This window comes from Arachis hypogaea, chromosome 16 (assembly GCF_003086295.3).
Source record: "Arachis hypogaea cultivar Tifrunner chromosome 16, arahy.Tifrunner.gnm2.J5K5, whole genome shotgun sequence".
Taxonomy (NCBI): Eukaryota; Viridiplantae; Streptophyta; class Magnoliopsida; order Fabales; family Fabaceae; genus Arachis; species Arachis hypogaea.
Window position 1 is genome coordinate 5334448 of NC_092051.1, and position 27221 is coordinate 5361668.

Sequence of the window (27221 nt, forward strand, 5' to 3'; positions counted from 1 at the left end):
TGCAAATGAGAATGTAGACTATATGCAATGAAAATGAGAAGAGTTACTAAAATAAAACTAAGAACTATCATACCATGGTGGGTTGTCTCCCACCTAGCACTTTTAGTTAAAGTCCTTAAGTTGGACATTTGGTTGAGCTCCCTGTTATGGTGGCTTATGCTTGAACTCGTCCAGGAATCTCCACCATTGTTTGTACTTCCAGTAACCTTCGGGGTCCCAAACTAGATGCATAAAGTCTTCAAGCAAGTTGAAGCAAGTGACAAGGCCCCAAGAGTGTTGATTGTTGGAATGAATTCCGAGGTCCCAAACCTTGCTTTTGCACCCATCTTTGTATTGATCATCATTGTTCCAACCGGGTGGCAAGCAATCTGAATTCTCACTTATGCACCAAGACATCTTCCTAGACCTATTCAAACGAGCTTTACACCAACCTTTGCATTTCAACTTGGAGCATGCAACCATATTGAACCTTGCAAGACAACTCTTACCACTAACCATCTTCCTCTTACTCTTTACGCCACAAAGAGCTCTAAGTTGACCATCTGGCTCAAGTATACCATATTCAAGTGGAATGAGAAAACTAAGGGATATGAATTTTACCCACTTGAATGTTGTGAAGGATGATGGTGACTTAGGGGGAGAGGTCTCCAACAATTTTGGCAACGTGATTTCAAGCTCCATTCCCTTGTGCTCTTCCTCGACAACTTTCACCTTTTTGCAAGCTTCTTCAATACCAACCTCTTCCTCTTGGTAGCTTTCTTCCAATTCAATCTCTTCTTCATTGCTCACCAAGGGCATGGGAGGTTGTGCTTCTTCTTCTTTAATCTCCATGTTAGGTCCAATGGGAGATGATTCAATTGTAGATAAGGGTTCATCAATGATTGAATCCGTCTCTTGATCAACCACTTCCAACTCTTCAACCATGATATGCTATGGAGGTTGTACACCCTCCTGAACATCAAATTCAAACTTCTTGGAAAGAGGCTCTGACTTGAGTTTCCCATGGAGGTTCCGCATCTCCTAAGTCTTCAACCGCTTCTTCCTCTTTAACTATTGCGGCTTCGTCCAGTTGTTTTAGTAAAAAATTGTACTCCTTCTTGATGATTTTCTTTCCATGACAACTCCCTTCAACTACTCATTCATCTTCAAGGGTCTCTCTTACCTCCATATTTTGGGCCTCCTCTTACTCCTCTGGAAATAAGGCCGTGTGTAACCGATCTATTGCGATTGCGTCCCTAAAACGATTCTTTTTCTCTTATACCATGTCAATAGCATAATTGGGATCATGCTGCTCTTGGGTTGATGGATGTGAGTGTTCTTCCATAAAGGGTGGTGGTGTACTAGAGCTTGAGGGTTGAGTATTGGAGGTGGAGGATTGATCCATGCGGGATATGAGAGCTTGGATTGAATTTTGAAGGTCTAATTGAGCTTGAAGAAGAGCATTACGGGTGTTGTCAGCCAATGGAGGTTGGGGTGGATATGAGAATTCATTATTTTGGAGAAAGGGTTCATGGTAGGAAGGTGGTTCTTCTTGGTAAGGGTATGGAGATGGTGTATATTGAGGTGGTGGTTCTTGTGAGTGGTTATTTTGGAATTGGGGTAGTTCTGTGTATGGTTCATATAGTGATTGGTATAGTGGATAAGGGTTAGTGTCATATGGAGGTACTTGGTTGAAATGGGCTTGTGAGTGTGTTGGTTCAAAGCTATGTTGAGGAGGGGGTTCATAGACGTGTTGTGGTGGGTATTGATTGTCACGAAACGGTCCACCATAAGCATTGTCTTGGTATGCATCATGGAATGGTTGTTGCTTGTAGTATATTGGACGGGATTGTTGCTAAGAGGGTTGATCAAATCCTTGTGACTCCTTCCATCTTTGATTGTTCCAACCATGGTGCATGTTGGCAATATAGTCTCCTCTTCCTGTAACATAGTTATAACCATGCTTGTAGCCAGAGGGGTGAGAAGTCATAGTAGAAAAGAAAAACAAAAACTAATAAAAAGAAGCAAATAAGTCCTAAAACTAACAAAAACTAACAAATAAGCAAAAAAGCAAATATTTACAATAACCAATAACAAGGCACACATTTGTAATTCCCCAGCAACGGCGCCATTTTGACGAGCGAACTTTTGATGGTAAAGAGAGTTTTCACAAATAAATCCTTCGTTGCAAGTATAGCCTCTAAACCAACAAAAATCCTTTCGTGCAAAAGTTTTGGTTGTCACAAGTAACAAACCCCTAGAAATAATAATAACTGAAGTATTAAAGCCTCGGGTCGTCTCTCAAGGAATTGCATGGAGGTGATCTTATTATTAGTTATGTAAAAGTATATTTTTGGGGTTTTACGAATAAGAGAACAAGGAAAAATAAATGGTAATGAAATTCAAATAATAAAAAGGTCTTGGCAAGGGTTGGTGGTCAAAGATCTCTATCCTTATCACTACCACAACATGAGAATTGGCAAGGATCAACCCCATTAAATCATCCTCCAACAAGTAGTAAAGGAAAGTTAAATGAGCTGTGTCAATCCAAGTCCATAAGTCCTAGCTCTCCACCAATTTAATTAGTGAGAACTAGAGTTAATGGCTCTAATCATCAATTACTTGGACATTAGTAACTCAAGAGTTCCTAAGTTACCACCCCAAGCCAAGAACATAGAATCCTACTCTAACAACCTTCTAAGCATTTTGTCCAACACTTGGCAGGTATAAAATAAAAGCAAAGAAAAGCAATAATGGAATATAAGATCTAAAACAAATAATTGCAAAATCAATGATAACAAATAAAGGAAGAAGCAATAACATGAAATACCTCAAATTGCATTAAATAGAAAATCATCAAATCTAACATGGATAGTTTATGGCCAAATAGAATAAGAAGAAGAACAACAAGATGAACACATAAACCAAAATACTAAAAAAAATTAAGAGTATAAGAAACTAAATTAAAGGAACATTAAACCTGGAATTGGAAAGGCGTTGAAAGAAGAAGAAATCCTAAATCCTAAATCCTAAAACCTAGAGAGAAGAGAGAGCTTCTCTCTCTAAAACTATACCTAAAACCTAAAATTATGTGAATGAAAAGTGTCTTATGTGTGTCGTGTGTGATTCCTCCACTCTATAGCCTCTTATCTGTGTTTTTTGGGCCGAGAACTGGGTCAAAAACAGCCCAAAAATTGCTGGATGCGAATTCTGAGTCGCTGGTTTTTCGTCACTGCAAAGCGTGCGCGTGAAGCACGCGTGTGCGTCATCTATCTGTACGGCCACTATGGTAAATTATATATCATTTCGAAGCCCCGGACATTAGCTTTCCAATTCAACTAGAACCGCCTCATTTGGACCTCTGTAGCTCAAGTTATGATCGATTTAGTGGGAGAGGGTCAGGCTGGACAACTCAGCCATTCCTTCAATTTCTTGTATTTCTTCCACTTTTGCATGCTTTCTTTCCATCCTCTAAGCCATTCCTGCCCTGCAATCCCTGAAATCACTTAACGCACATATCAAGGCATCGAATAGTAATGAGAGAGGATTAAACATAGCAAATATGAGGCCAAAGAAGTATATTTTCAATCATAGCACAAAATCAAGAAGGAAAACGTAAAACCATGCATTTTGTATGAACAAGTGTATGAAAGATTGATAAAATCCACTCAATTGAGCAGAAGATAAACCATAAAATAGTGGTTTATCACTCACCAAGGGCATGGGAGGTGTTCTTCTTCTTCTTTAATATCCATGTCAAGTCCAATGGGAGAGGATTCAATTGTGGACAAGAATTCATCAATGATTGAATCCATCTCTGGATCGCCCTCTTCGAAGTCTTCAACCATGATATGCCTTGGAGGTTGTACATCCTCCTCAACATTAAATTCAAACGTCTTGGAAGGAGGCTCTGGGACTTGACTTTCCCATAGAGGTTCAGCATCTCCTAAGTCTTCAACCATTTCTTCCTTGTCTTCATTAATCATAGGTTCCTTCAATTGTTCCAATACATAGCAACATTCCTCATGTTTCACAGGAGTTTCCAATCTCTCCTTCATACTGTGCTCTTCATTTGATTCCCCACATGTAGCCATGGGGATTCCTTGAGTATCCAGACATTGGGAGTCTAATCGAATTACCGTTCGCTCCAGCTGATGAATGGTTGCTTAAAGTTGGTTCACTGTTTCCTTAAGACGATCCCTTGACTCTTGTCCTGCTTGGATATCATAAGTAGGAGCATAAGGCTCTTGGATTGATGGATATAGACATGGTGTATATGGAGGTGGTGGTTTTTGGGAGTAATTGGGTTGGAATTTGGGTGGTTCTAAGTGTGGCTCGTATGGCTCATAGGGTGGTTCAAAGCTATGTTGAGGAGGGAGTTCATAGACGTGTTGTGGTGGGTATTGATTGTCACGAAACGGTCCACCATAACCATTGTCTTGGTATGCATCATGGAATGGTTGTTGCTCGTAGTACATTGGAGGGGGTTGTTGCCAAGAGGGTTGATCAAATCCTTGTGGCTCCTCCCAACTTCGATTGTTCCAACCATGGTGCATGTTGGCATTATAATCTCCTCTTCCTGTAACATAATTGTAACCACGCTCGTAGCCAGAGGGGTGAGAAGTCATAGTAGAAAAGGAAAACAAAAACTAATAAAAATAAGCAACTAAGTCCTAAACTAACAAAACTAACAAATAAGCAAAAAAACAAATATTTGCAATAACCAATAATAAGGCACACGTTTGCAATTCCCCGGCAACGACGCCATTTTTGACGAGCGAGACTCTTGCGTGGTCTAGAATTTTCACAAATAAATCCTCGTTGCAAGTATAGCTTCTAAACCAACAAGAATCCCGTCGTGCAAAAGTTTTGGTTGTCACAAGTAACAAACCCCTAATAAAATTGATAACCGAAGTATTTAAACCTCGGGTCGTCTCTCAAGGAATTGCAGGGAGGTGTTCTTATTATTGGTTGTAAATCATGTGAATTGGGGTTTTGGATTGAGAAATAAGAAGAGTGAATTGCGAAAAGAATTAAACTAACAACTATAAAAGCTCTTGGCAAGGAATGAAAATTGGAAGTCCTATCCTTATTATCGCCCTCAATAGTGATAAGAATTGTTAGTTGCAATTACTTAGTTAACCCTCTAATTGCAAAGAAAAGTCAAGTGTATGAATCAATTTGATTCCTCAAGTCCTAGTCAACTCCTAGGGAAAGACTAGCTTTAGTCAAATCCAAACCAATTAGCAACCTTCAATTGTCAATCAACTAAGGAGTTTGATAACTCAAGTGTCACCAATTACTCAACCAAAGCCAAAAGGAGAAAAATCTAAGAGAAAATAAAATAACAACAATAAAAAGCCTTGACTAGGAGAAGATTAATCGGAAGTTCTGTCCTTGTTGGATTTCCCAAGATTAATAGTAAAAGGTTGTTGTCATTACTTAGTTAACCCTTACCGAATAAGGAAAAGTCAAGTAGGGAACCAACTTCTATTCACAAGTCCTAATCCTCTCCCTTGGGAAGGATTAGCGTTAGTGACTAGAGAGCCAGCCAACAACTTCCAATTACAATTTAACTCTTGAGTCTTCCAACTCAAGGGTCTCCTATTAATCAACTCCAAAATCAAGTTGGGAGCCTACTCCACTGACATGGATGCCATTTACATGATAAAAGGAATTGAATTAAAATAACCAAGCAAATAAAGAAATTAAATAGAAAAATACTCTTTGCATTAATAAATAAATAGAAGAAGAAGATAGACTAAAGTAATAGAATCATAAATCCTAAATTAAAGGAACATTGAACCTGGAATTGGAAAGAAATTGAGAAGAAATCCTAAATCCTAAAACTTAGAGAGAGGAGAGAACCTCTCTCTCTAAAAACTACATCTAAACCTAAAAATTATGTGAATGAAAAGTATGTGAATGATTCCTCCACTCTGAAGCCTCTAATATGTGTTTTCTGGGCCGAAAACTGGGTCAAAAACAGCCCAGAAATCGCCCCAGCGATTTCTGATACGTACAGCACGTGGACCTGTCACGCGTATGCGTCGCCCACGCGTACGCATCATTTGTCTATCGCTCTATCCACGTGTACATGTCATCCACGCATACGTGTTGCCTAACAGCAAGGAAAATATGGAAAATTATATATCGTTGCGAAGCCCCGGATGTTAGCTTTCCAACGCAACTAGAACCGCCTCATTTGAATCTCTGTAGCTCAAGTTATCATCGATTTAGTGCAAAGAGATCAGGTTGGACAGCTCAACAATTCCTTCAATTTCTTGTATTCCTTCCACTTTTGCATGCTTCCTTTCCATCCTCTAAGCCATTCCTGCCCTATAATCCCTGAAATCACTTAACGCATATATCACGGCATCGAATGGTAATAAGAGAGGATTAAGATTAGCAAAATTTAGGCCAAAGAAGCATGTTTTCAATCATAGCACAAAATTAGGAAGGAAAACATAAAACCATGGATTTTAATATGAATAAGTGTATGAAAGATTAATAAAATCCACTCAATTAAGCACAAGATAAACCGTAAAATAGCGGTTTATCAAGACCCCCTGCTCCAACAGTACCTCACCAAGGTAAACAAGCTAAAGGAAGAATTTGATCATGTAACCATACAACATGTCCCCAGGGAACGAAATGCAAGGGCAGACCTACTCTCAAAACTGGCCAGCACCAAGCCAGGACAAGGTAACCGGTCACTAATTTAGGAAGTCATCAGAACACCATCCATATCAATCGCGACCGACACTGTTCTACCAATTTCCGACCCGGAATCATGGACCTCCCCTATCCTATAATACCTCCTCAACGGAGTACTACCCGAGGACCCTAAAGAAGCAAATCGGATAAAAAGGGAAGCCGCCAACTACACCGTTGTAACAAAACAACTATAAAAATGAGGATTCTCACAGCCCCTACTCTAGTGCGTCGAGCTCGGGGACACGGAGTACATATTCCGCGAAACCCATGAAGGTTGCTGTGGCCATCACATCGGGGGCAAAGCCCTAGCCCAGAAAGTTATCCGGGCTGGACACTTCTGGCTCTCGGTTATCAGGGACTCGGACAGGTGGAGTCCGCGAACAAGATAATAGTTAAGGGACTCAAGAAACGACTTGACGGGGCCAAAGGGCTATGGGCCGACGAACTCGGATCAGTCCTCTGGTCATACCGAACCACACCCCAGACATCCACAAGGGAAACCCTGTTCTGCCTGACATACGGCGTAGAAGCCATTATCCCAGTAGAGGTAGGAGACCCAAGCCCCAGGAGAACAATCGGAAGCAACGATGAAGAGGCAGAATGGAACCTCACAGATGAAGTGAGAAGCACAGCCCATATGCGAGAACTAACCTTAAAGCAAAGAATCGGCCTAAGGTATAACCGCGGCGTGATCCGACGGGAGTTCGCACCCGATGACCTCGTCCTACGACAAAACGACATCGGCGCCCCCACCCCTGGAGAAGGAAAACTCACCCCCAATTGGGAAGGCCCATACAGAATCAAGGCAGTAGTAGGGAAGGGAGCATACAAGCTCGAAAGACTCAACGGCGCCCAGACCACAAGGACCTGGAACGCCGCTAACTTGCGACGATATTACACGTAGGCTCATCCCCTACCTTCAAGTTCCTCTTTTACTTATTCTTTTGCTTTTTCTCCTTTTTGTTTTATTTTTTCATAAGTGCTATTTTCGGGTACTCTTTCTCACCACGTCGGAGGGTTTTAATGAGGCCCAATTTAATAAAATTTCTTTAATACACCTGCCCTGCTTCTCCCTATACGTTCGTAACGGCAAAAAAACAAACGGCCAACATCAAGGACCGATCATCCTCGAGGCCTAAAAACGGATATCCATACACACACGACTAAACGGCCTACCAAACATCCTAAGTCACAACGACTAATGAAAGCCAATACAAACGGCTTGCAAGATAAAGGCCCAGCTGGCCCAAAAGCAACTACTCGAAAGAATCTAAGAGTTAACAACACGGCTCAACAAGGATAAAACGGCCTGACCGGCCCAATCATCCAAAAAGTCAACAATCCAAAGTCGTAACATGGCCACACGGCCAGCAAAATCTCAAAAAAAAATTACAAGTTATGAAATTAGCAAAACAAAAAGCAAGAAATCCTACTCAAAGATCCATAATGTGACCATCCTGGACAACCTTGAACGCCCCCATGACGAACACGTCGACACCTGGGGCAAGAACCTGAGCCTAAGCCCTCGTCGTCTCTTCGGCCGCCGTCACCGCCTCCTTCACATCTGCAAGAAGCTCCGTCTTCTCCTTCTTCAGCGCCTCCACCTCAACCTTCGACCCGCAACCTCAGCCTTCAGGGAGTTCATCTCAGCAAGGAGTATAGCAGCCTGAGATTCAGTGTCGGAAGCCCTCTTCCACTCCCCGCCTAGCTGAGACAAAAGCGAAGTCTCAACCTCAGAAAGATGGAGGATTTCAGCCCCGGCTTCCTCAAACGACTTCACTGCCTTCTTTCTCACCACCTCGGCAACCTCAAGTTGCTCCTTCAGCTTGGCCACCTTGGCCTGAGAATGGCGCAACTTCTTATCCAAAAGGCCAACCTGGGCCATCACAGGCTCAGCCTTCCGAACAATAACCGCAGATCGAAGGAGGGAGCGATACACCGACTTGGCCTGGAAGGCCACATCACAGTCGTCAAAAAACCCTCAGTACCAGGCATTAGATGCTGGTCAATGAAAGCCGAAGCATCGAAGCGTCGATCCATCACAGAAGGAACAACACCCTTCTCCTCCAGGTTCTCATTGCTGATCTCCTCGGGCCTCTTCCGCTTCCGAGAAGCCTCAACAGCCGAGACCACGATTACCTCCTCCTCAGGCGAGATCACAGGACCCGAGGAAGCCTGAGCATCAACCCTCGCCCCAGCCAAGATCACCTCATGCGAAACAACCCGGGAGTCTGCAGCTGGATGGGACGAAGGGGTGGAAGGAGAAGCCGACGACGCCTCTTCCCGATCCATAGTAGCCTTACGTCTCGCCAGCGAAGTCGAACCACCAGACATCTCAACTGAAAGAAAGAAAAGGAAAAGTATAAGTCCCAAACTCGGCAAAACGCCAAAAAAAAACACACCAATATACGACCCGCAGGCCACGGGATCTCCCATGACGTCCCGGGGATTCAATGGTCATTCCCCAAATAAATGCTAGAGAACGCTGGCAATATCCTTGTCCTCCGGAGACAAGCCATCATAGGTAACTCTCGTCAACACCGACGGCCCGACACCAAAGTTCCAATAGGTCGGACACCCGAGGTTCACCTTCCATCGTTAACCAGAAAGGATGATGCCCTCAAACAAGGCGCACCTTGAAGTACTCCCTTTTGAACCCATGAAAGGATTCCTCAAATAACCCAAATATACGTCGATAGGGCTGAGCCCTAAACGACATATACCCTTTCTTATGCTTCCCCTCCTTGGTCGGAAGACTGCACAAGAATAGGAAGAGGAAAATAGGAACGGAAAGCGAAAGCTCAAGATATTCACAAACAAGCTCAAAAGTACGAACAGCCGCCAATTGTTCGGATGAAGCTAGGATGGCGCCATGGAACACCGACTCAGCAACGCCTGAACAAAGGGCGAAAAGGGGAATCGCACAGCGAGACGGGTGAACATCGATTCATAGACCCACATCCAGTCCGGAACGGTCGAAGAATCGAGGTTCAAATAACAAACCCTCTCGTCGGCATCGGGGAGGACGAGCTCGTATAGACGCTCGGCATCGCCACCCCCACAAATTGCCCCCTGATCACGGAGCCTCTGAAGATCCGTTTTTGTGATCCGCGACGGAACCCCTCAAACGTCGCTGGTCACCTATGCGTAACGGGAAGGAACACCCCGTGAGGGAGCTACTAGAGCACCCACACCCTCATTCCTCTGTCAATTCATACCTAAAACAGGGAGGAGCACCACCGTCAAGCCTAACAAAACTACACAAAAATAGGAAAGATAGCCAAAAACCTACTACTCACTACAATCCACGCAGTGGTGCTTAGCCCCTTCAAAGACAAAAACCAATACCTGTACCCAAAACACCAGAGAACAACAGCCAGAAATACACAAAAACAAGGGAAGCAAGTAACACAGAACACAAAGAACAAAGGAAGAGAGAGCACCAACCTGATAATTTAAGAAAAATTTGAAAGGTGCCTAAATAGGAAGCAGGAGCACGACAACAGAAGAATGACAACAACGAAGCAGAAGCGCGACAATAAAGGGAAAAACCAGAGAGAAGGAAGTAAAAATCCACAAAGGAGAGAAAAAGCTAAGAAATGAAATGAAGGAGGGAAGAGAAGGCAAAAAACCAAAACGGTTTCAAAACTGGAAAAGGACGAAAACAGCCCTGGAAGTAAACAAAGCACAGAGGGGAAAATTGGAAAGCAAACCAAGCGTCCCCTCATAATAAATGCACCCTTTCAAAAAACGCAACTGACAGCACGCCCCAAAAAGTGAAACAGGCGCAAGAATACGGAAGGTTCACGCCAAACAACAACATGAATTCCGAAGATGACGAACCCTGGCTAAAACGTAAACTTAGGGCCGACGCGCCGACCCCCGCGATAAAGAAGATCCATCAACCTGGAACTCTGCTCCGACAAACCGAGGAAGGCCACCAATGGCCAAAACCATATCCTTCAGCGACAAAGACCGACCTCGTTCACTCTCCCGCTGCGGGGGCAACTGTTACGGATCCGGCCCACGGATCCCACACCCAAAACGGTCTCTGAACCCGGTCACCTGGGTCCGACCCGGCTCGCCCTTCTAGAAGATCCGGAACTGGCCCGTTAGAGCTTCTGACCAACAATCAAATTCAAATACCTCCCTTATCTTAACCGAATAAGATAAGATAAGATAATCACAATCACAATCACCTATATAAAGGGGAGCCCCTGATCCCCTCAGGTATGTCTTTCATTCTACACACCATATACCTCTCAGACCCCTTCTGACTTGAGCGTCGGAGTGTCTTTGCAGGTACCACCCCCCCCCCCCCGTTGCTCCAGTCAGATAATCCGGCATTCGTATCGACCAGCAAGTTCCCGATCCATCCCTCAACCCGTACAGAAGACATCTAGTACAGAATTATAAATGAACTTTGTTAATCATAATATATTAGAATGTATACCTAGTAAGAAGTAGTAGTTGTGTCAAAGGTAAACGTATTTAGAGATAATGTTTTGGACAACTCGTTTGATCTATAAAATATAAAATAGAGTAATAATCACAAGAGTGTTATTGAACATATTTTTGATAAATCTTATATACTCTGAATATTTGTAAATAAAAATTGTTATTATAATAATTATATTGTAGATATAAATTATATTTAACCGTTATATTTTAATTCAATTGAGATTATTAGTAACAAATTTAATTGATTAATCGTATATTAACACCGATTAATTGTATATTAACTATTGATGATAAATGATACACTTAAATAGAGACAAATATATTAAATGTTAAAATTTATATTCTTTAAATCAATATTATGAATTTATGGTACACAATTTTATTAACTTATTATCTTAAAAAATTCCACTGTTACTATCTATGAAAATTTGTTGATAATTACTACACGATGAATATGCATATGTTTTAATGAAAAACAAATAATAGAATACTTGCATGTGATTATGATTATAATATTGAAATACAAGATTTTTTGGGTCTTTGAAAAAGTTGCTAAACGAAAAAATTAACTTGGGTTCCATAAATACCATTAGAATGAAATTTTTGTAATACACCTCAAACACATAAATATGTTACTCATGCTCGCATACATCGGAAATATGAATAATGCCTATTTTCGGATCATGTTATACTTTTATACTCTTAACTTGTTCTGCCAACATAACAAGGTACACGGCTCTTGATGGTCTACCGCACTGGGAATGAGTGAAATTGAGAATTCATAGGATGTAGACATTATGTTGACATCCGGAATTGGAAGGATAATGGTCTGTGTATCCTTTCCAGTAAGCTGAGGAGGGACCGGTCGACAATAGACACTAGTGATCTTTGGTTGATGTCCACCACTATATTGGCATACTCCAATGCTGAAATAAGGGGGTGTCTTCCTAAACGTGACCGATACATGCATCTCACCTACCCGCATGTCCGGCCGCACCCGTTCCGGCAATTAGGAGGGCTCTAGTGACGGGGGCTTCAAGCAACAAGGGCGCCTGCAACTTTCGTTGTGTAATTCTTGAGAACTGGAATGCCTAATTTTACATTATTTTTAGCAGGGACACATTTGACTATATATGTTCAGTGTCGTCGACAGAACCTTATGGCCGTACTTGCATCCATCTAGTACATAATAAAAGTGGCACTATAGTATGGAATGACAACTTCTTTTATAAACTCTTGATAGGACATGACTATAGATTTGTTTTATAAATTTTGTTAGTGATGTGTATATAAAATATTTGTAATATTAAAAGTCCAAACACTGTTCACCCGTGTTTAATTTATATTTGTAAAATATTAAAAAATGACTTTCTTTTTTATCCGTTTAGAATTATATATGGAGATAAAAAAAAGTTGAGATTAATTTTTGTCTCTACTTCAAATTAATACCTGCTAAATTGATGGAGATATATTTAAAAATAATTGAAAAGAGAAAAAAATTAGGACAAGTCCTTAACATTATTTCGGAACATCTCTCAAAAAAAATTTGGTTTTTTTCTCTAAATATTGTCAAAAAATTTTGTTAACTTTTTTATTGAAGATCGGTGTTAATGTATTGAGGTTGAACGAAGAAAACAATAAATTAGTAACCTAATTAGTTTGATCACCAGTTCTATTCTTATGACCATGCTTGCCGTACTAGGTGATGAAAAAATGATAACGACTATATCTGAATGAATATATTTGACTCTATTATGATACTGTTATTTTGCGATTGAAATTAAATTCAAAATTATTTTTGTGAGAAGCTTGTTTAAAAAGTTATATTGTTCAATTTGATGTGTAGGTGTAAGTATTGTATTAAATTTAATTTAGTATCCATAGTAAAAAAATAGTGGTGATAATTTTCCTCTTCAAATTAGTCAATCAGATAATTACTGGATTGATGTCTAGTTTTTTAAATAGAAGTAAAATTTTTCTTCTCAATCAACAATTACTTGAGATAAGAAAAGTATTAATTATCCACTAAATAAATAAAATTTTTATACTACATTGAATCATCGGTTATCCAATGTTAGTTAATTATTTTTATCAATAAAAACGTTACATTTTGTAGAGTATTGAGCATTTAAAATTTGAGACAAATTGAATAACCCTAAAAAAATTGACTGATATTGACTGGACACCATTAAAAAAAGTGAGCCACTCATATAAAGATGCTTAAAACGTTTTTTTTAAATATTTTTTGAGTAATTAAAATTCAATACATATAATTATTAAACCATATTTTTTTGTCAAAATTATATCAAACAAATTGATTTGCCCAAAAAATCGATAAATTACACCTTAAACTTAGCAAAAATTAATATTTTTTATAAAAAATGATTACGACATTCGTATTATAAAAAATAACTACAATATTATTATTATTATTATTATTATTATTATTATTATTATTATTTTGAGAAGTCTAAATTCTAATCATTCTCTTTTCTCTTTATGCCATTGTAGCGTTATGATTTAGGGTTTTCAAAATTATATATATATAGGAGTACTTTATTCATTTTTTATAATAGGACTATTGTAGTCATTTTGTATAAAAAAAGAATATTAATTTAGACCGGTTCAATATATAGTTTATCGTTTTTCGGCCAAATCAATTTATCTGATCTAATTTTGAGAAAAACAATACAGTTTAATTGATTATATGTATTAAATTTTAATTACAGAAAAATATCTTACGTTTTAAGCGTCTTTATCTGAGTGGCTCCATTAAAAAAACCTTAACTTCTTGATTCGCTTATAAGTCAAATTCTTTGTTTTAACTCCTATACATAATTATTACCAATATAAGCAAAAATTTTCCTATGTTCTTTGCTGCATATATACATTTTTAGTTTCAAATTAAAATTTATTATTTGTAATTAATAATTTTTAATTATTTTAAAGCCAAAAATAAATTATGATTTATTGTCACCTACTTAGGTTCTTATAGCTTCGCCCCTGAGTCTAGCACTACGAAGCACAAAACAAGACAAGTGGAAAGAAACTCTTTCCTTGTGCATATCTAAAATTTGGCAACCCGTTCTCTTCGGCGTCATCTCTCTATAGGAACGAAGCATCTATAAGTTCCTTTAACTTCATCATGGTAAAGGACATCAACTCTCATTTACCACGTAATCACACCTCTACATACCTAAAATCGAAAACGTACCGAGTTATCAACTTATGTGAAACTCAAGCCACCACTCCCCAGACATTGCTGAAGTTGCTGCCATTCAACACATCCGGGGGCTCATAGCTCAAGCAACACAACCTGAAGGAGCTCCTTCCACACCTGTAGTTCTAAGTACACAACAAAGGCTACCACAATGGCCAGACGAAACTCTGCGTCAATTGTCGATTGCTGAGCGCGAGCAAGGAGGTCAGTCTCTCTAACCTGAACCTATATGTTGTGTAATATTATTAACATCGGGATGACATCGCATCTTATATCTGTTTCCTTTCTAGACCTGACGGATTACATTCCTTTTCAAATTACAGGACTCTGCTTCGTACCCGAGCGTGACTAGAGTAAGGTCGCCATATGGACAAGACGACAGACTTCTCTAAGGCTACTTTGCAAGGAGATAAACCGCCCACCACTGGTTTTTAAGTCACAGCTAAGGGAACTCACGGATAGGGGGCTAGTCCAAAGGTTTCTCATTTTCGTCCCACCAGGTCCTGGTACCCCAGAGATGACCGCAGCAGGGAGATACTCTACCGACCAACACTTGGCACGTGGGCATGCCGCCACGGCTATGATCACGAAGTTGCTCAACCTCTATGGAAAACACATCGACGACTACAATCATGATTTGCGGGACGAGGCCACAACGGTCATCGAACGGCTCCAACGGGAACTAGACAGCTTGAGGTCTCGATATGAAAGGATGAGGTCAGCTTACAAGCATCATCAGCGTCTCCTTCAACGTGAGTTTCCCTCTGATTCTGAATCTGACGCAGTTTAGTGTTGTGGGGTGGATGTCCTGCTCATGTACCACATGCGAAGCCAGAACATTGCGTGCTACCTCCCTGGAAATTATGTTTCCTTCTTATCTAGTAGACATCTCTCAGTTTAGGTTGAATTTTGTATCGTAGGCTGTGTTGCCTCAGGTGCAACTTTATCTTTCTATGAGTAATGTTTCATTGTTCGTGAACCTTAATAGAATCGTATGCATAATATTACATAGAAACCGTGTATCTCATTTTCTAAATCAGGTTATACGCTGCAATTAATTAAGGAAACTAGCTAGGATTATAAAAATTAAATCATTATAAATACAATAATATTAGGAACCAAGATGGTTTTAGCCAAAAACCAGTCAAATGCTTCTGGGTAAATCCAAAACCTCTACGTGGATGGTGCTTATGCTAGGCATTAGGATGTTTCTTTTCTTTATAAATTGGATGATTCTGAATCTGTTTTCTAATTTATCATGTTTTAGGCATTTGGAGAGGGAAGGAGGGTGAAGAGATGGGAAGCTAATTGAATCAGTTTTCGTGATTCACATTACAATGATACTGAACGTATCTCCTCCTAATTTGAATGTGGTAAAACATTTAATAACCAATATTTTAAATCATAAATAAATAAAATTAATTACTATATTTATAATTAATTAAGTTGTTCTATTATTAGTTGATTTGAAGTTGGTTCCATATACTTTTCCTTATAAATATTCACTCCGTTTATTATAATCTGACCAACAAAAACAAACCAAAATAAAAAATTTTAGTAACTTTTATAAATTTGCAATTCTTTATTTATTACTTCATGTTTTTAATTCTTAACTTTGTCTAATGGTAGCAAGACGCTTAGATTGTATTTCAAATTTAAAAATGATTACCCTATCATTTTGAAAATATATTTTCTTCGGTCATACCAATTTTTTATTTAAATTTTGTTATGATCACAATTAGTTGTTTCAAATTTCAAATAGTAATAATAATAGTAATCAATAGAATTAAACAGTTAAAATATTAATTGATGACATTTTATTAAATACAGTACTTTTAAATAATATAAGAAAGATATTAATTTTTTTCTCAAAATTTACATCTCCTTATTCCTTTATCATATCCCACTCTAATAATAAAGTACTCCTAATTTACACCATTTCTTTTTAGTATTTATCCGTTTGATTAAAATAAATCCTCTAAAATCTCAATTTTTGGATAATCCAATCCTCTCCCAATACCAAATAGCACCTGTAAAATTATAACTAATAATATTTTTTGATAGAGTTTCTCACAATAACACCTACACACGAATTCGTAAAAAAAAATTTTGGTATTCAAATTTAATTTGCATTAGTGCCTGAATGATAGAAGGTCTTTATACGTTAAACAAATTTAATTTCCATTAATGGCTAAATTTAATTTCCATTGATGCCTAAATTTAATTTTTATTAATAGTTATCTTTACTCCATTCACTTCATTTATAGATTTTACATCATCATTTCTTTTTACTATCCAAATTATTTATCCAATTTGTAATAATTACTTGTCTAAAATTTTAAGTTGTCTCTATCCTGTTTACTGCATCATCTTTTTCTGTAACACTCTAATATTTTTAAACTGGGTTTAAGCCTTTTTTTTTTAATTATATTGATAGTTGATATTTAAAACCTTGTAAAAATTTTTTAAAACAATATGAAATTATATAAATAATATATAAAAATAGTGAATAAGTAATTTTTATTTGAATGGTTATTAGTTGAAAAAAAAACGGACGTGCTATACTATTAAGGTAAACAATTGCAATCACTTAATAAAGATAAACAAAACATATAGAAATAGTGTACTTGTCTTTTCTCCTCAACCGAGGAGTGTATTACTTTGTACTGCTTCCTATTTCTTAATCTATCTATATAGTGTCATCGTATCCATCTCTAACCATTCCGAATTTTAAAATAAAAACAGTAATGATGCAATATTGTTCAATTATTATTTTCAAAAGTCTTTATTTGTCGAAGTGGTGTGACTTTTAGATGCTTGTCATTTACTTATGTTATGACATATGTGACATATACGAAATGCCTATAACGTTAAAACATAGAATGCAAACTCATAAACCTTGATTTCATGCTCTCGCATGCCATAAAACAAGGTAAAATAAATAAGACAAAAATAGTAATATTGACATAAATAAATCAAATACAATGGATTTTTGAATAAATTAAGGATCATAAACATAATCAGAAATCAAACAAAAGCATCTTTGGATAACAAAAGGATCTTTGAATGAAATAAAGAAAATTAAACATTTTTCTACCTTTAGAATTTGAAAATAGCTATTAAATGCAAATCTATAGAGAATTGAGTTAGCTTCGGATAGTATGGCGCATCAAAGGAGGGTTTGATTTGTTGGATGTGGGGTTTGGATATTTTTTGGTTAAATTTGATATTGCTGCGGATCGTGAGAAAGTCATTCTTGGTGGCCCGTGGTTGATAGACGGTCACTATGTTGCTGTAAAGCCATGGGATGTGGATTTTAGGCCATGCGAAAAATCCTTTGGATCAACGCTGGTATGGATTCGAGTCTCGGGACTTCCAATTTGGTGCTACCAGGAACAAGCAATGCTGTGAATTGCTTCTGCAATAGGGATTCCGGTGAAAGTAGATTTGGCTACTAAGCTTGCAGAAAGAGGAAAATATGCCCGAGCTTGTGTTCAAATTAATCTTGAGTTGCCTGTAATCAAACATATTATAGTGGAGGATGTGACTTATGAAGTGGAGTACGAGAGTTTACAGTTGATTTATGCTACTTGTGCACGGTATGGGCATGATAAATCGTTGTGCATGGAGAAGGAGTCCTTGGAAGGAAACGGAAATTCCTTTGGTGATGAAAAAAATAATGAAGCTCCGACATTAGTGCCACACAAAAATCATGAGATTCAACAAGAGGCTGAATCAGAAGCTTGTGATTTGGGTGAGAATCCTCGTAATTTGGGTGAGAAATTAGGAGTTGTTAAAGGGAAGGATGTAGTTACGGAATCATTGGCTCCTCACGTGCCTGATGGTCATGTTAATGAGGCATGCATGGATGATTGAGAGGGCTGGCAACAAGTGTTGCGTAAGGGAAAATTTACAATGGGTCAGTCATCGGATTTGAAGGACCAAGATGGAAAGCAGCACAAGTTTGGTTCGAGAAGGGTTCCAAGGCCCAATTTGCATGGTGATGGAGGCAAATCAATTGGCATGAGGATGGGGAAGCGAGAAAAACATGAAATTGCGCCATCTCCATTGCGCAGAACTCCTGCACGTCGTGGAATCTCTCTACGGAAGCGTCCTCGGCCTTCCTCCTTGCAAGGCAGTACCTTAGTAGATGGAAGCATGGCAGGTGCAGTGTCAGGAGGTCCAAAGGTGGCAATTATTGAGGATCAGAGTGTGCCAGTACCGCAGGACAAACCACCTATTGAGGTTGGTGATTCTGTTTAGAGTTTATGTTCTTATTTATTCTGTCCCTATTATTTATGGATAGTTTAAATATGATTGTTTGGAATATTAGGGGTGCTTCTAATAAGTTAGCCCGGGTGCATTGTAAGGAACTTGTTAGGAAATTTAGACCTGTTTTCTTTATTGTGGTTGAAACTCACTCTCCTTTTCAGCATTTAAAATTATTTTGGGAAAGGTTGGGGTATCACTCTGTTGGTATAGTAGAAGCAGAGGGGCATAAGGGAGGTATTTGGTTTCTATCCTCTATGAAGGGTGTTTGTTGTAAGTTCATTGATGCTTTTGATCAGGGTGTTACTGTTGAGGTTCACTTTGATAATTTAATTTGGAGGTGTAGTGGTATTTATGGCAATCCTCAATTTAATAAAAGGGTTCTCCTTTGGGATTATCTTGTTGCACAATCCATGGTTTTTCAAGGACCTTGGATTGTTCTTGGTGATTTTAATGAAGTCAAATTTTCTCATGAATCTAAGGGCTGTCAATTTTCTCATCAAAGAGCCGACATGTTTGCTACTTCATTAGGGGATAGTGGTTGTTTGATCTGAAGACTATTGGGAGGCGATTTTCTTGGTACAGGAGGGTGAAAAATTATGTTGACGTGGCAAAAAAGCTTGATCGAGTCTGTATAAATAGTAGTTGGTTATCTATCTTTCTAGAGGCTTATGCAGAAGTTTTAAATAGGCTTCAGTCTGATCATTGCCCTATTCTGGTGCGTTGTAAAGGTCGTCCTCAGCCTAAAGGGAATCGACCTTTCCGATTTGTTGCTGCTTGGGCTACTCATCCTGGGTATAGGGATATTGTGAACCAGTCATGGTGGTCTGGTAATAGAGGAATTCATGGCAAGCTTTCGAAAGTACAGAAGAATTCACTAGAGTTTAACTCGAAGGTATTTGGTAACATTTTTGTTAAGAAATGTGAATTAGAGCAGCAGATTAATTATTTACAAAAGCGTTTGGAAGTGGTGGATAGTATTTATTTGCGTCAGAAAGAGCAACAGTTGCTTGATGATTATAATAATACTTTAGTGCAAGAAGAGCTCCTATGGTTCCAAAAGTCCAGAGAGCAGTGGGTAAGGTTCGGGGATAGGAATACAAGATTCTTTCATATTCAAACTCTTGCACGAAGGAAGCATAATAAGATTCATGGCCTTTTTCTCAAGGATGGAGTGTGGGAAACTGATCCAGAAGTTCTGAGTCAAGAAGCAGAGTCTTTCTATAAAAGCTTATTCTGTCATTTGGATGATGTTGATTTGGGTTGCCTTGGTGATGTGCCTCTTCCTTCTCTGAATGAGGAAGCTTGCAATAACCTTACGGCACCAGTTACTATGGAGGAAGTCAAAGCAGCTGTTTTTCACATGAACTCTTTTAAAGCTCCGGGTCCTGATGGGTTTCAAGCTTTCTTCTTCAAAGAATATTGGGAGATCATTGGTCTTGATGTTTGGAAGATGGTTAAGCAGGTATTCTCTGGTGTTCCTCTTGATCCGAGAATGTTGGGGACTTTACTGGTTCTCATTCCAAAGGTTGAATCACCGGTATCTATGAAAGATTTCAGGCCGATTAGTCTCTGCAATATAGTTTACAAGATCATCACGAAGATCCTTGTTAATAGGCTTCGTCCTCATCTTGCGGAGATTGTTGGCCCGCTTCAAGGAGGATTTATTCCGGGACGAGGAACTCCTGACAACATCATTATTGCTCAAGAAGTCCTCCACTTTATGAAGAAGACTAAATCAAAGAAAGGCACACTGGCCTTTAAGATTGATCTGGAGAAAGCTTATGACAGAGTTGACTGGAGGTTTTTAGCTCATACCCTTAAAAGCTTTGGTTTTCCTATTCCTACACTTAATTTGATTATGAATTGTGTCACTGCTTCTTCCTTATCTATTCTTTGGAATGGGAGTCGTCTGAATGGCTTTACTCCTAGCCGAGGTCTTAGACAAGGAGACCCTATGTCACCCTATCTTTTTGTGTTGTGTATGGAGCGATTGGCATGCTTTATTAGTCATCAGGTTGATTTGGGCTTGTGGGAGCCGGTTGCTATTTCTAGAGGGGGACCAAGAATATCCCACTTAATGTTTGCGGATGACTTGCTTCTGTTCTGTAAAGCTACAAAGAGACAAGTGCAAAATGTGATGTTGGTTTTAGAGACTTTTTGCAAAGCATCTGGGATGAAGATTAATGTCGAAAAGTCTAAAGCACTTTGCTCCAAGAATGTCTCTGCAACAAGGAAAGAGGGTTTTACTGGGGTATCCTCTATCAGATTTGTCCAGGACTTGGGCAAGTATCTTGGAGTTACCCTTAGCCATTCTAGGGTGACTTGTTCAACTTTCAATGGTGTCCTGGATAAGATTCGGAGTAGGCTAGCAAGCTGGAAAGGAAGTTTACTTAATCGGGCTGGTAGGCTCTGCTTGGTTAATTCTGTTGCTGCTGCTATTCCCACGTACCAGATGCAGGTCTCTATTTTTCCCAAAGGAATCATTAGTAAATTGGAGTCTATGATGAGGAATTTTCTTTGGAAAGGACAAGTTGATGGAAGAGGATTGAATCTTGTTAGTTGGAAGGTACTGGTTACTCCAAAAAAATATGGAGGTTTGGGGATTAGAGATCCTTATTGTGTAAATATTGCTCTTCTTGGGAAGCTAGTTTGGACTTTTTTCCAGCAGCCAAACAAGTTATGGGTCCAATTGTTGGATGCCAAATATCGATCATCTCTATATGACTATTTTAGTTATCCTAAGAACAAGGACTCTCCCATTTGGAGGTGTCTTTGCAAGGCTTGGGAAGTGTTGAAGGATGGATTTGCTTGGTGTATTGGAGATTTGAACCAGAATTTTTGGTTTTCTAGCTGGAGGAGAGAAGGACGGTTATCTAATGAGATGGATTATGTTCACATTTCTGATTCGAATCTCCGAATACAGGATATTTGGTCGGTTGGTAGGTGGCATTTGGATACTCTTTATTCTCCTTTATCTCAAAATTTGAAAGATAATGTTCTCTCTTACAATCCAGATGAACAAGCAGGTCCGGAAGTGGGTTGGTATTGGAGTGGGTCTGCTGCCAAAGTTTATGACTCACGCAATAGTTACTTGTGGTTGTGTAAGCAGCTGTTTGGTTGGGAGGAGCGGGAGAATTGGCTTTGGCTTTGGCGTCAGCTTGTTCCGGAAAAGCATAAGTTTTTGGCTTGGTTGTGTCTTAAGGAGGCTCTTCCTACTGCAAGTTTTCGCTTTAGAAGAGGGATGTTGTCATCGGATAGGTGTCCAAGATGTCTTTCTAGCCAGGAATCGGTTTTACATTGTATTCGGGATTGTCCAAAAGCTCAGCTTGTCTGGCATAGGTTGGATATTTCTTGTCATCCTTTGGATTTGAAGAACTGGTTCTTGTATCATAGCAGAGAGCATCCGTTCAAGTTCTTTTCGGGACTTTGGTGGATATGGCGAGCAAGGAATAATGACATCTTTAATTCCCATGAAACTTGGCCTCCGGAAAAAGTGATTTGTCTGGCATTAACTTCAGAAAAGAAGCTTAGGAATATTTTTGAATTACAACGTATGTCCCTTCCCTCTATTCTAAATAGTTTTTGGAATCCCCCATCTATTGGTACTTTTAAGATTAATTGTGATGCTAGTTATTTTGGTTCGGGTGATAGTGTTGGTTTTGCTTGTGTTATTAGAGATTGTAATGGGAGCTGGCAAAGGGGGTGTTTGGGAATGATTGAGAGTAATAATATTCTTCAAGGAGAATTGTTTGCTATTTGGAGAGGATATCTCTTAGCTTGGGATGTGGGTCAACGAGATGTTATTTGTGAGACGGATTGTGTGGAAGCATTTAATCTTGTTACTCAAGATGGTTTTGGGTTTATTGATCCACTGGTGCTCAAAATAAGAGATATCATGTATTGGAATTGGCGGGTTGACTTTCGTTTGATTATGAGAGATGCAAACACGGTGGCAGATACTATGGCAAAGATGGCGATGAAGTTACAACTTTCGCATGTGGAGCTTCTTTCACCTTGGGAGGAGTTTAAGAATAGTCTTGAACGGGACTGTCCCTCTGTTTAGGCAGTTCCTTATGTTGTTTGTTTTATTTTTCTTTGTTTAATTTATTTCAGTCACCAAAAAAAAAATGAATCATAAACAAAGTCAATCAAATAACTACATCTTGTTATATTTCTGAAAAACTGTTAGTATATCAGGCTGGCCGATAAGAACGCAATTTTTTGTTATAAATTTGTAACAGATTTATCTAACTAATTTAATTTGAATTTGATTTTATAGTCAGCTTAAAGAATAAAGCTAGTTTTCTTATCTTTTCATGTAACAAAAAAATCTTTAAAATCCAATAAGCATGACACTAGTTATGATTATATCTTGAAAGGTGATTTATTATTGGTTAGGAATTTACTATGGCTAGTGTTTTCATATATTTAAATCTTAAATTAGATATATTAGTTTTTTTTAAATGTATTATTTTCTAATTTTTTATTTTGAATTTAAATCTTAAATCATTATAATTTTAATGAATGAATTAATTATTAAATAATGAACCTGATTCAAAAAGTTGGGATGTTATCTTTTCTGTCGTTACTCGTTAGTTTGACTCATGATCCTAAATTTTTTTTTCTTTTTATCTAATGTGTTTTTTTTTAACAATGAACTGAAGTTTAACCATAAGCATCTTGTTAACTCATGTTTTCTTTATAAATTACTTTGTATAGGATAAAATTATTATCATAATTGATTATGTAAAGTATTTTTTTATTTGAGTACATCAAAATTTATTCTTTAAATTAAATCTCATTTTTCTCTTCTCAAACTATTTTGTATTGGATAAGCCCATAATCTTAATTTTTTAAATAATTGATTCTATAGCGTATTTGTACTTAAAATTTGCTCCTAAATTGATATATTTATTTTTAATTTAAATTAAATTAAATGTTTCATATAACATAAATTTAGTAATTTTATATTTCACAATACCATTTGATTGGTATATCACATTAATGATTTAATTGACATATCAAAGACACAACAAAATATTAATATATTAATTTCTTACACGAGTACTTAATTTAATTTTTGAGTACATGTATTTGTTTATAATTAAATTAAAATAAAAAGAAAGTGACCAAGAATATGTCGAATATAAATTTATCTTCCTTTTAAATTAAATAATGTTAAAAAAATAAATCAATAAACTTATATAATGTTTATAAATAATTACTTTATAAAAATTTATCTTCATTTTGTTACCTATAATAATAATATAATAAATTTTTTACTATCCTACATATTTTTACAGCTATAAATTTTATACATTTTAAAAGTTAATCTATTAAAATTTGTATATTTATTCCTAAATATTTTTATTTTTAATTTTTAAATTATTTTACAAAATTTATAATTTTAGAAATAAAAATATAAAAATTAATCTCTTAAAAATAATAAAAAAATGACTTATGTCTATTGATCTGTTAGTAAATAATTACTTTGTAAATGTTTCTTTTGATTTTTTTTTGCTACATTTTCATCTTGATTTTATCACACATAACAACAATGTATTCATTTTTAATTATAATGAATTTAATTTAAATTTAATTATTTTTTGTATATTTTTTACTTTAAATAACTTAAATAATCTTTTATTTATTTTTATTTTTAAATAACTTACTATATGTAATTTTCTTAATTATTAACATCAAATTACGTTTTTTTTAATTCTTACAAAAAGTAAAAACACGACTGAACAAACCTCGCGTTAATTTGTTAGATAACAATTCTTTTTTGTGATCCTTTTTCAATTATATTTTTGGACATAGTGCGGTCCAGACTAAATAGACCTTAACTGGAATCGGATTCTATGGACAATCACAGTCCAGACCTACAGTCCAATTGCAGAAGCTCACACCATCTTCCTCCTCCTTCAACCACGATTGACGACCCTTCTTCAACAACCAGACCATCCTATCCATGGCTGCCTTTGTGACTGCGGCAAAGACAGATTGATTCTAATTACAGCTGCTCTAACTGCCTCCCTCCCCCATAGCTCCCCTTCCCACGCTGACACTCAACGACCAACTCTGCTCCTTATGCGATGTGGAAGGTGATGACACAAGTCACAACGATATCAATGTAGCTTCTTCTCTTTCGGCGAATAGAACGGATGCAAGGGGTCTCAGTGTGCCTTCGCGGTTCGTGATGAGAAGGCTTGATTCGCTGCGCCCTGGAAGCCAAACATATTGCGTTCAGGATCGCTGCTCCTGCTTGTTTTTTTCTTCTTTTTTTTGGAGATAACTACTCCTGCTTGTTGATGGTTATTATCTTTCAGAGGTTTCCAATGGTCTTACTGGTATGGAGGCGACATAGAAAGGAACTAATGAAGGAGAACGAAGGAATAAACAAAATGAGCAAAAAACCCAATACCGTTAACACTGTAGCCAATCTCCTTCCCCTCACCAAAAAAAAAATTCTTCCCTTTTCCCGTAACGGATCTTCACTGCATGTAACGGATCTTCAGTGCATCAGCTGCGCGGCTCAACATTGAAGCCATCTTCCTAGCAGCCGAGCCATCTTCCTTCCCCCTTATGATCCTACTTCCTTGCAGCCGAGTCATCTTCCTTCCTTATGATTCTGCTACGTGTCAGCATCTCTCCATCTTTTTAAAATAACATCTGTACCGTATAATTTAAAGTTTTAAACTAACATCTTTATCATAGAATGCACGAGTTAATACTCAAATTGGCCCCTGAAATTTGACCCCCGACTCAATTTAGCCCTCAAGCTTTCAATTGACTCTAATTGTACCCTGAAATTTTGGCCTGCGCCTCAAATTGGCCCTTCCGACATTTTCCGTCACTGGAGAGCTGACCTGGCAATTTTAAATGACACTTGGCAGTCTCAAAACGATGCCGTTTTACTGTTGGCGCCAAAATCTTTAGAAACGACGTTGTTGATATGAGAAAGGGGTTAAATGAAAATCCAAATATTAACCACTTCAAAAGTGAAACCCAATTGACCCTTACTCTTCCTTCTCTTCCCCTCGTTTTCCTTCCCGTCAGAGAAGCACCATGGGTGTCGCAGTAATGGAGGTTTGAAGCTTTTCTTACTTGTTTCTACCCCCATTGTGAAGATTAATTACCTAGGAGTCATCTTTTGAAAAACAGGTTAGTAACAAAATCGTTGCTTTCAACTATGGTAACGGCGCTAAAAACTTAATACGCACGTTCATAATCTTAGTTCTTTGTCACAACTTCACACAACTAACCAGCAAGTACACTGGGTCGTCCAAGTAATAAACCTTACGTGAGTAAGGGTCGATCCCGGGGAGATTGTCGGCTTGAAGCAAGCTATGGTCACCTTATAAATCTCAGTCAGGCGGATTCAAATGGTTATAGAGTTTTAATAATTAAAAGATAAATAAAACGTAAAATAAAGATAGAGATACTTATGTAATTCATTGGTGAAAATTTCAGATAAGCGTGTAGAGATGCTTAGTTCCTTCTGAATCTCTGCTTTCCTACTGCTTTCATCCAATCCTTCATACTCCTTTCCATGGCAAGCTGTATGTTGGGCACCACCGTTATCAATGGTTACATCCCGTCCTCTCAGTGAAAATGGTCCAAAATGCGCTGTCACCGCACGGCTAATCATCTGTCAGTTCTCGATCCTGCTAGAATAGGATTCAGTAATCCTTTTGCGTCTGTCACTATGCCCAGCACTCGCGAGTTTGAAGCTCGTCACAGCCATCCCTTCCCAGATCCTACTCGGAATACCACAGACAAGGTTTAGACTTTCCGGATCTCAAGAATGGCCGCCAATAATGCTAGCCTATACCACGAAGACTCTGATCATGAATCAGAAGGCTAAGAGATACACATTCAAGCTTGTTTGCATGTAGAACGGAAGTGGTTGTCACGCACGCGTTCATAGGTGAGAATGGTGATGAACGTCACATAATCATCACATTCATCATGTTCTTATGTGCGAATGAATATCTTAGAGAAGAAATAGGCTTGAGTTGAATAGAAAAACAATAGTACTTTGCATTAATTCATGAGGAACAGCAGAGCTCCACACCTTAGTCTATGGTGTGTAGAAACTCTACCGTTGAAATGAAAATAGGGTAGGCATGGCCGAATGGCCAGCCCCCTAAACGTGTACACAATGATCTAAATATGATCCGAAGATCTAAAAATGATCCAAAGATGTAAATACAATAGTAAAAAGTTCTATTTATACTAAACTAGTTACTAGGGTTTACAGAAATAAGTAAATGATGCAGAAATCCACTTCCGGGCCCACTTGGTGTGTGCTTGGGCTGAGCATTGAAGTTTTCAAGTGTAGAGATCTTCTTTGGAGTTGAACGCCAGTTTGTAACTTGTTTCTGGCATTTAACTCTGCTTTGCAACTTGTTTCTGGCGTTTAATGCCAGAATAGGGCAGAAAGCTGGCGTTGAACGCCAGTTTGCGTCGTCTAAACTCGGGCAAAGTATGGACTATTATATATTGCTGGAAAGCCCTGGATGTCTACTTTCCAACGCAATTAAGAGCGCGCCATTTGAACTCCTGTAGC

General features: G+C 38.1%; 1 protein-coding gene across 1 annotated transcript; it reads left to right on the forward strand.

Moving 5' to 3' along the window:
* Positions 1-6615: 6615 nt before the first annotated feature.
* Positions 6616-7600, forward strand: LOC140179957 (uncharacterized). The gene is made up of 2 exons (XM_072220327.1): positions 6616-6684; positions 7052-7600. Exons 1-2 carry the CDS (start codon positions 6616-6618, stop codon positions 7598-7600), a joined length of 618 nt encoding a protein of 205 aa, XP_072076428.1.
* The last annotated feature ends 19621 nt before the right edge of the window (positions 7601-27221 follow it).

Excerpts from the sequence above, each read along its gene's own strand:
- LOC140179957 (XM_072220327.1), top strand. The coding sequence starts at position 6,616 with ATGTCCCCAGGGAACGAAATGCAAGGGCAGACCTACTCTCAAAACTGG. Across the intron at positions 6,685-7,051 it reads CAGCACCAAGCCAGGACAAG|GGACTCGGACAGGTGGAGTC; the intron begins GTAACCGGTCAC and ends CTCGGTTATCAG.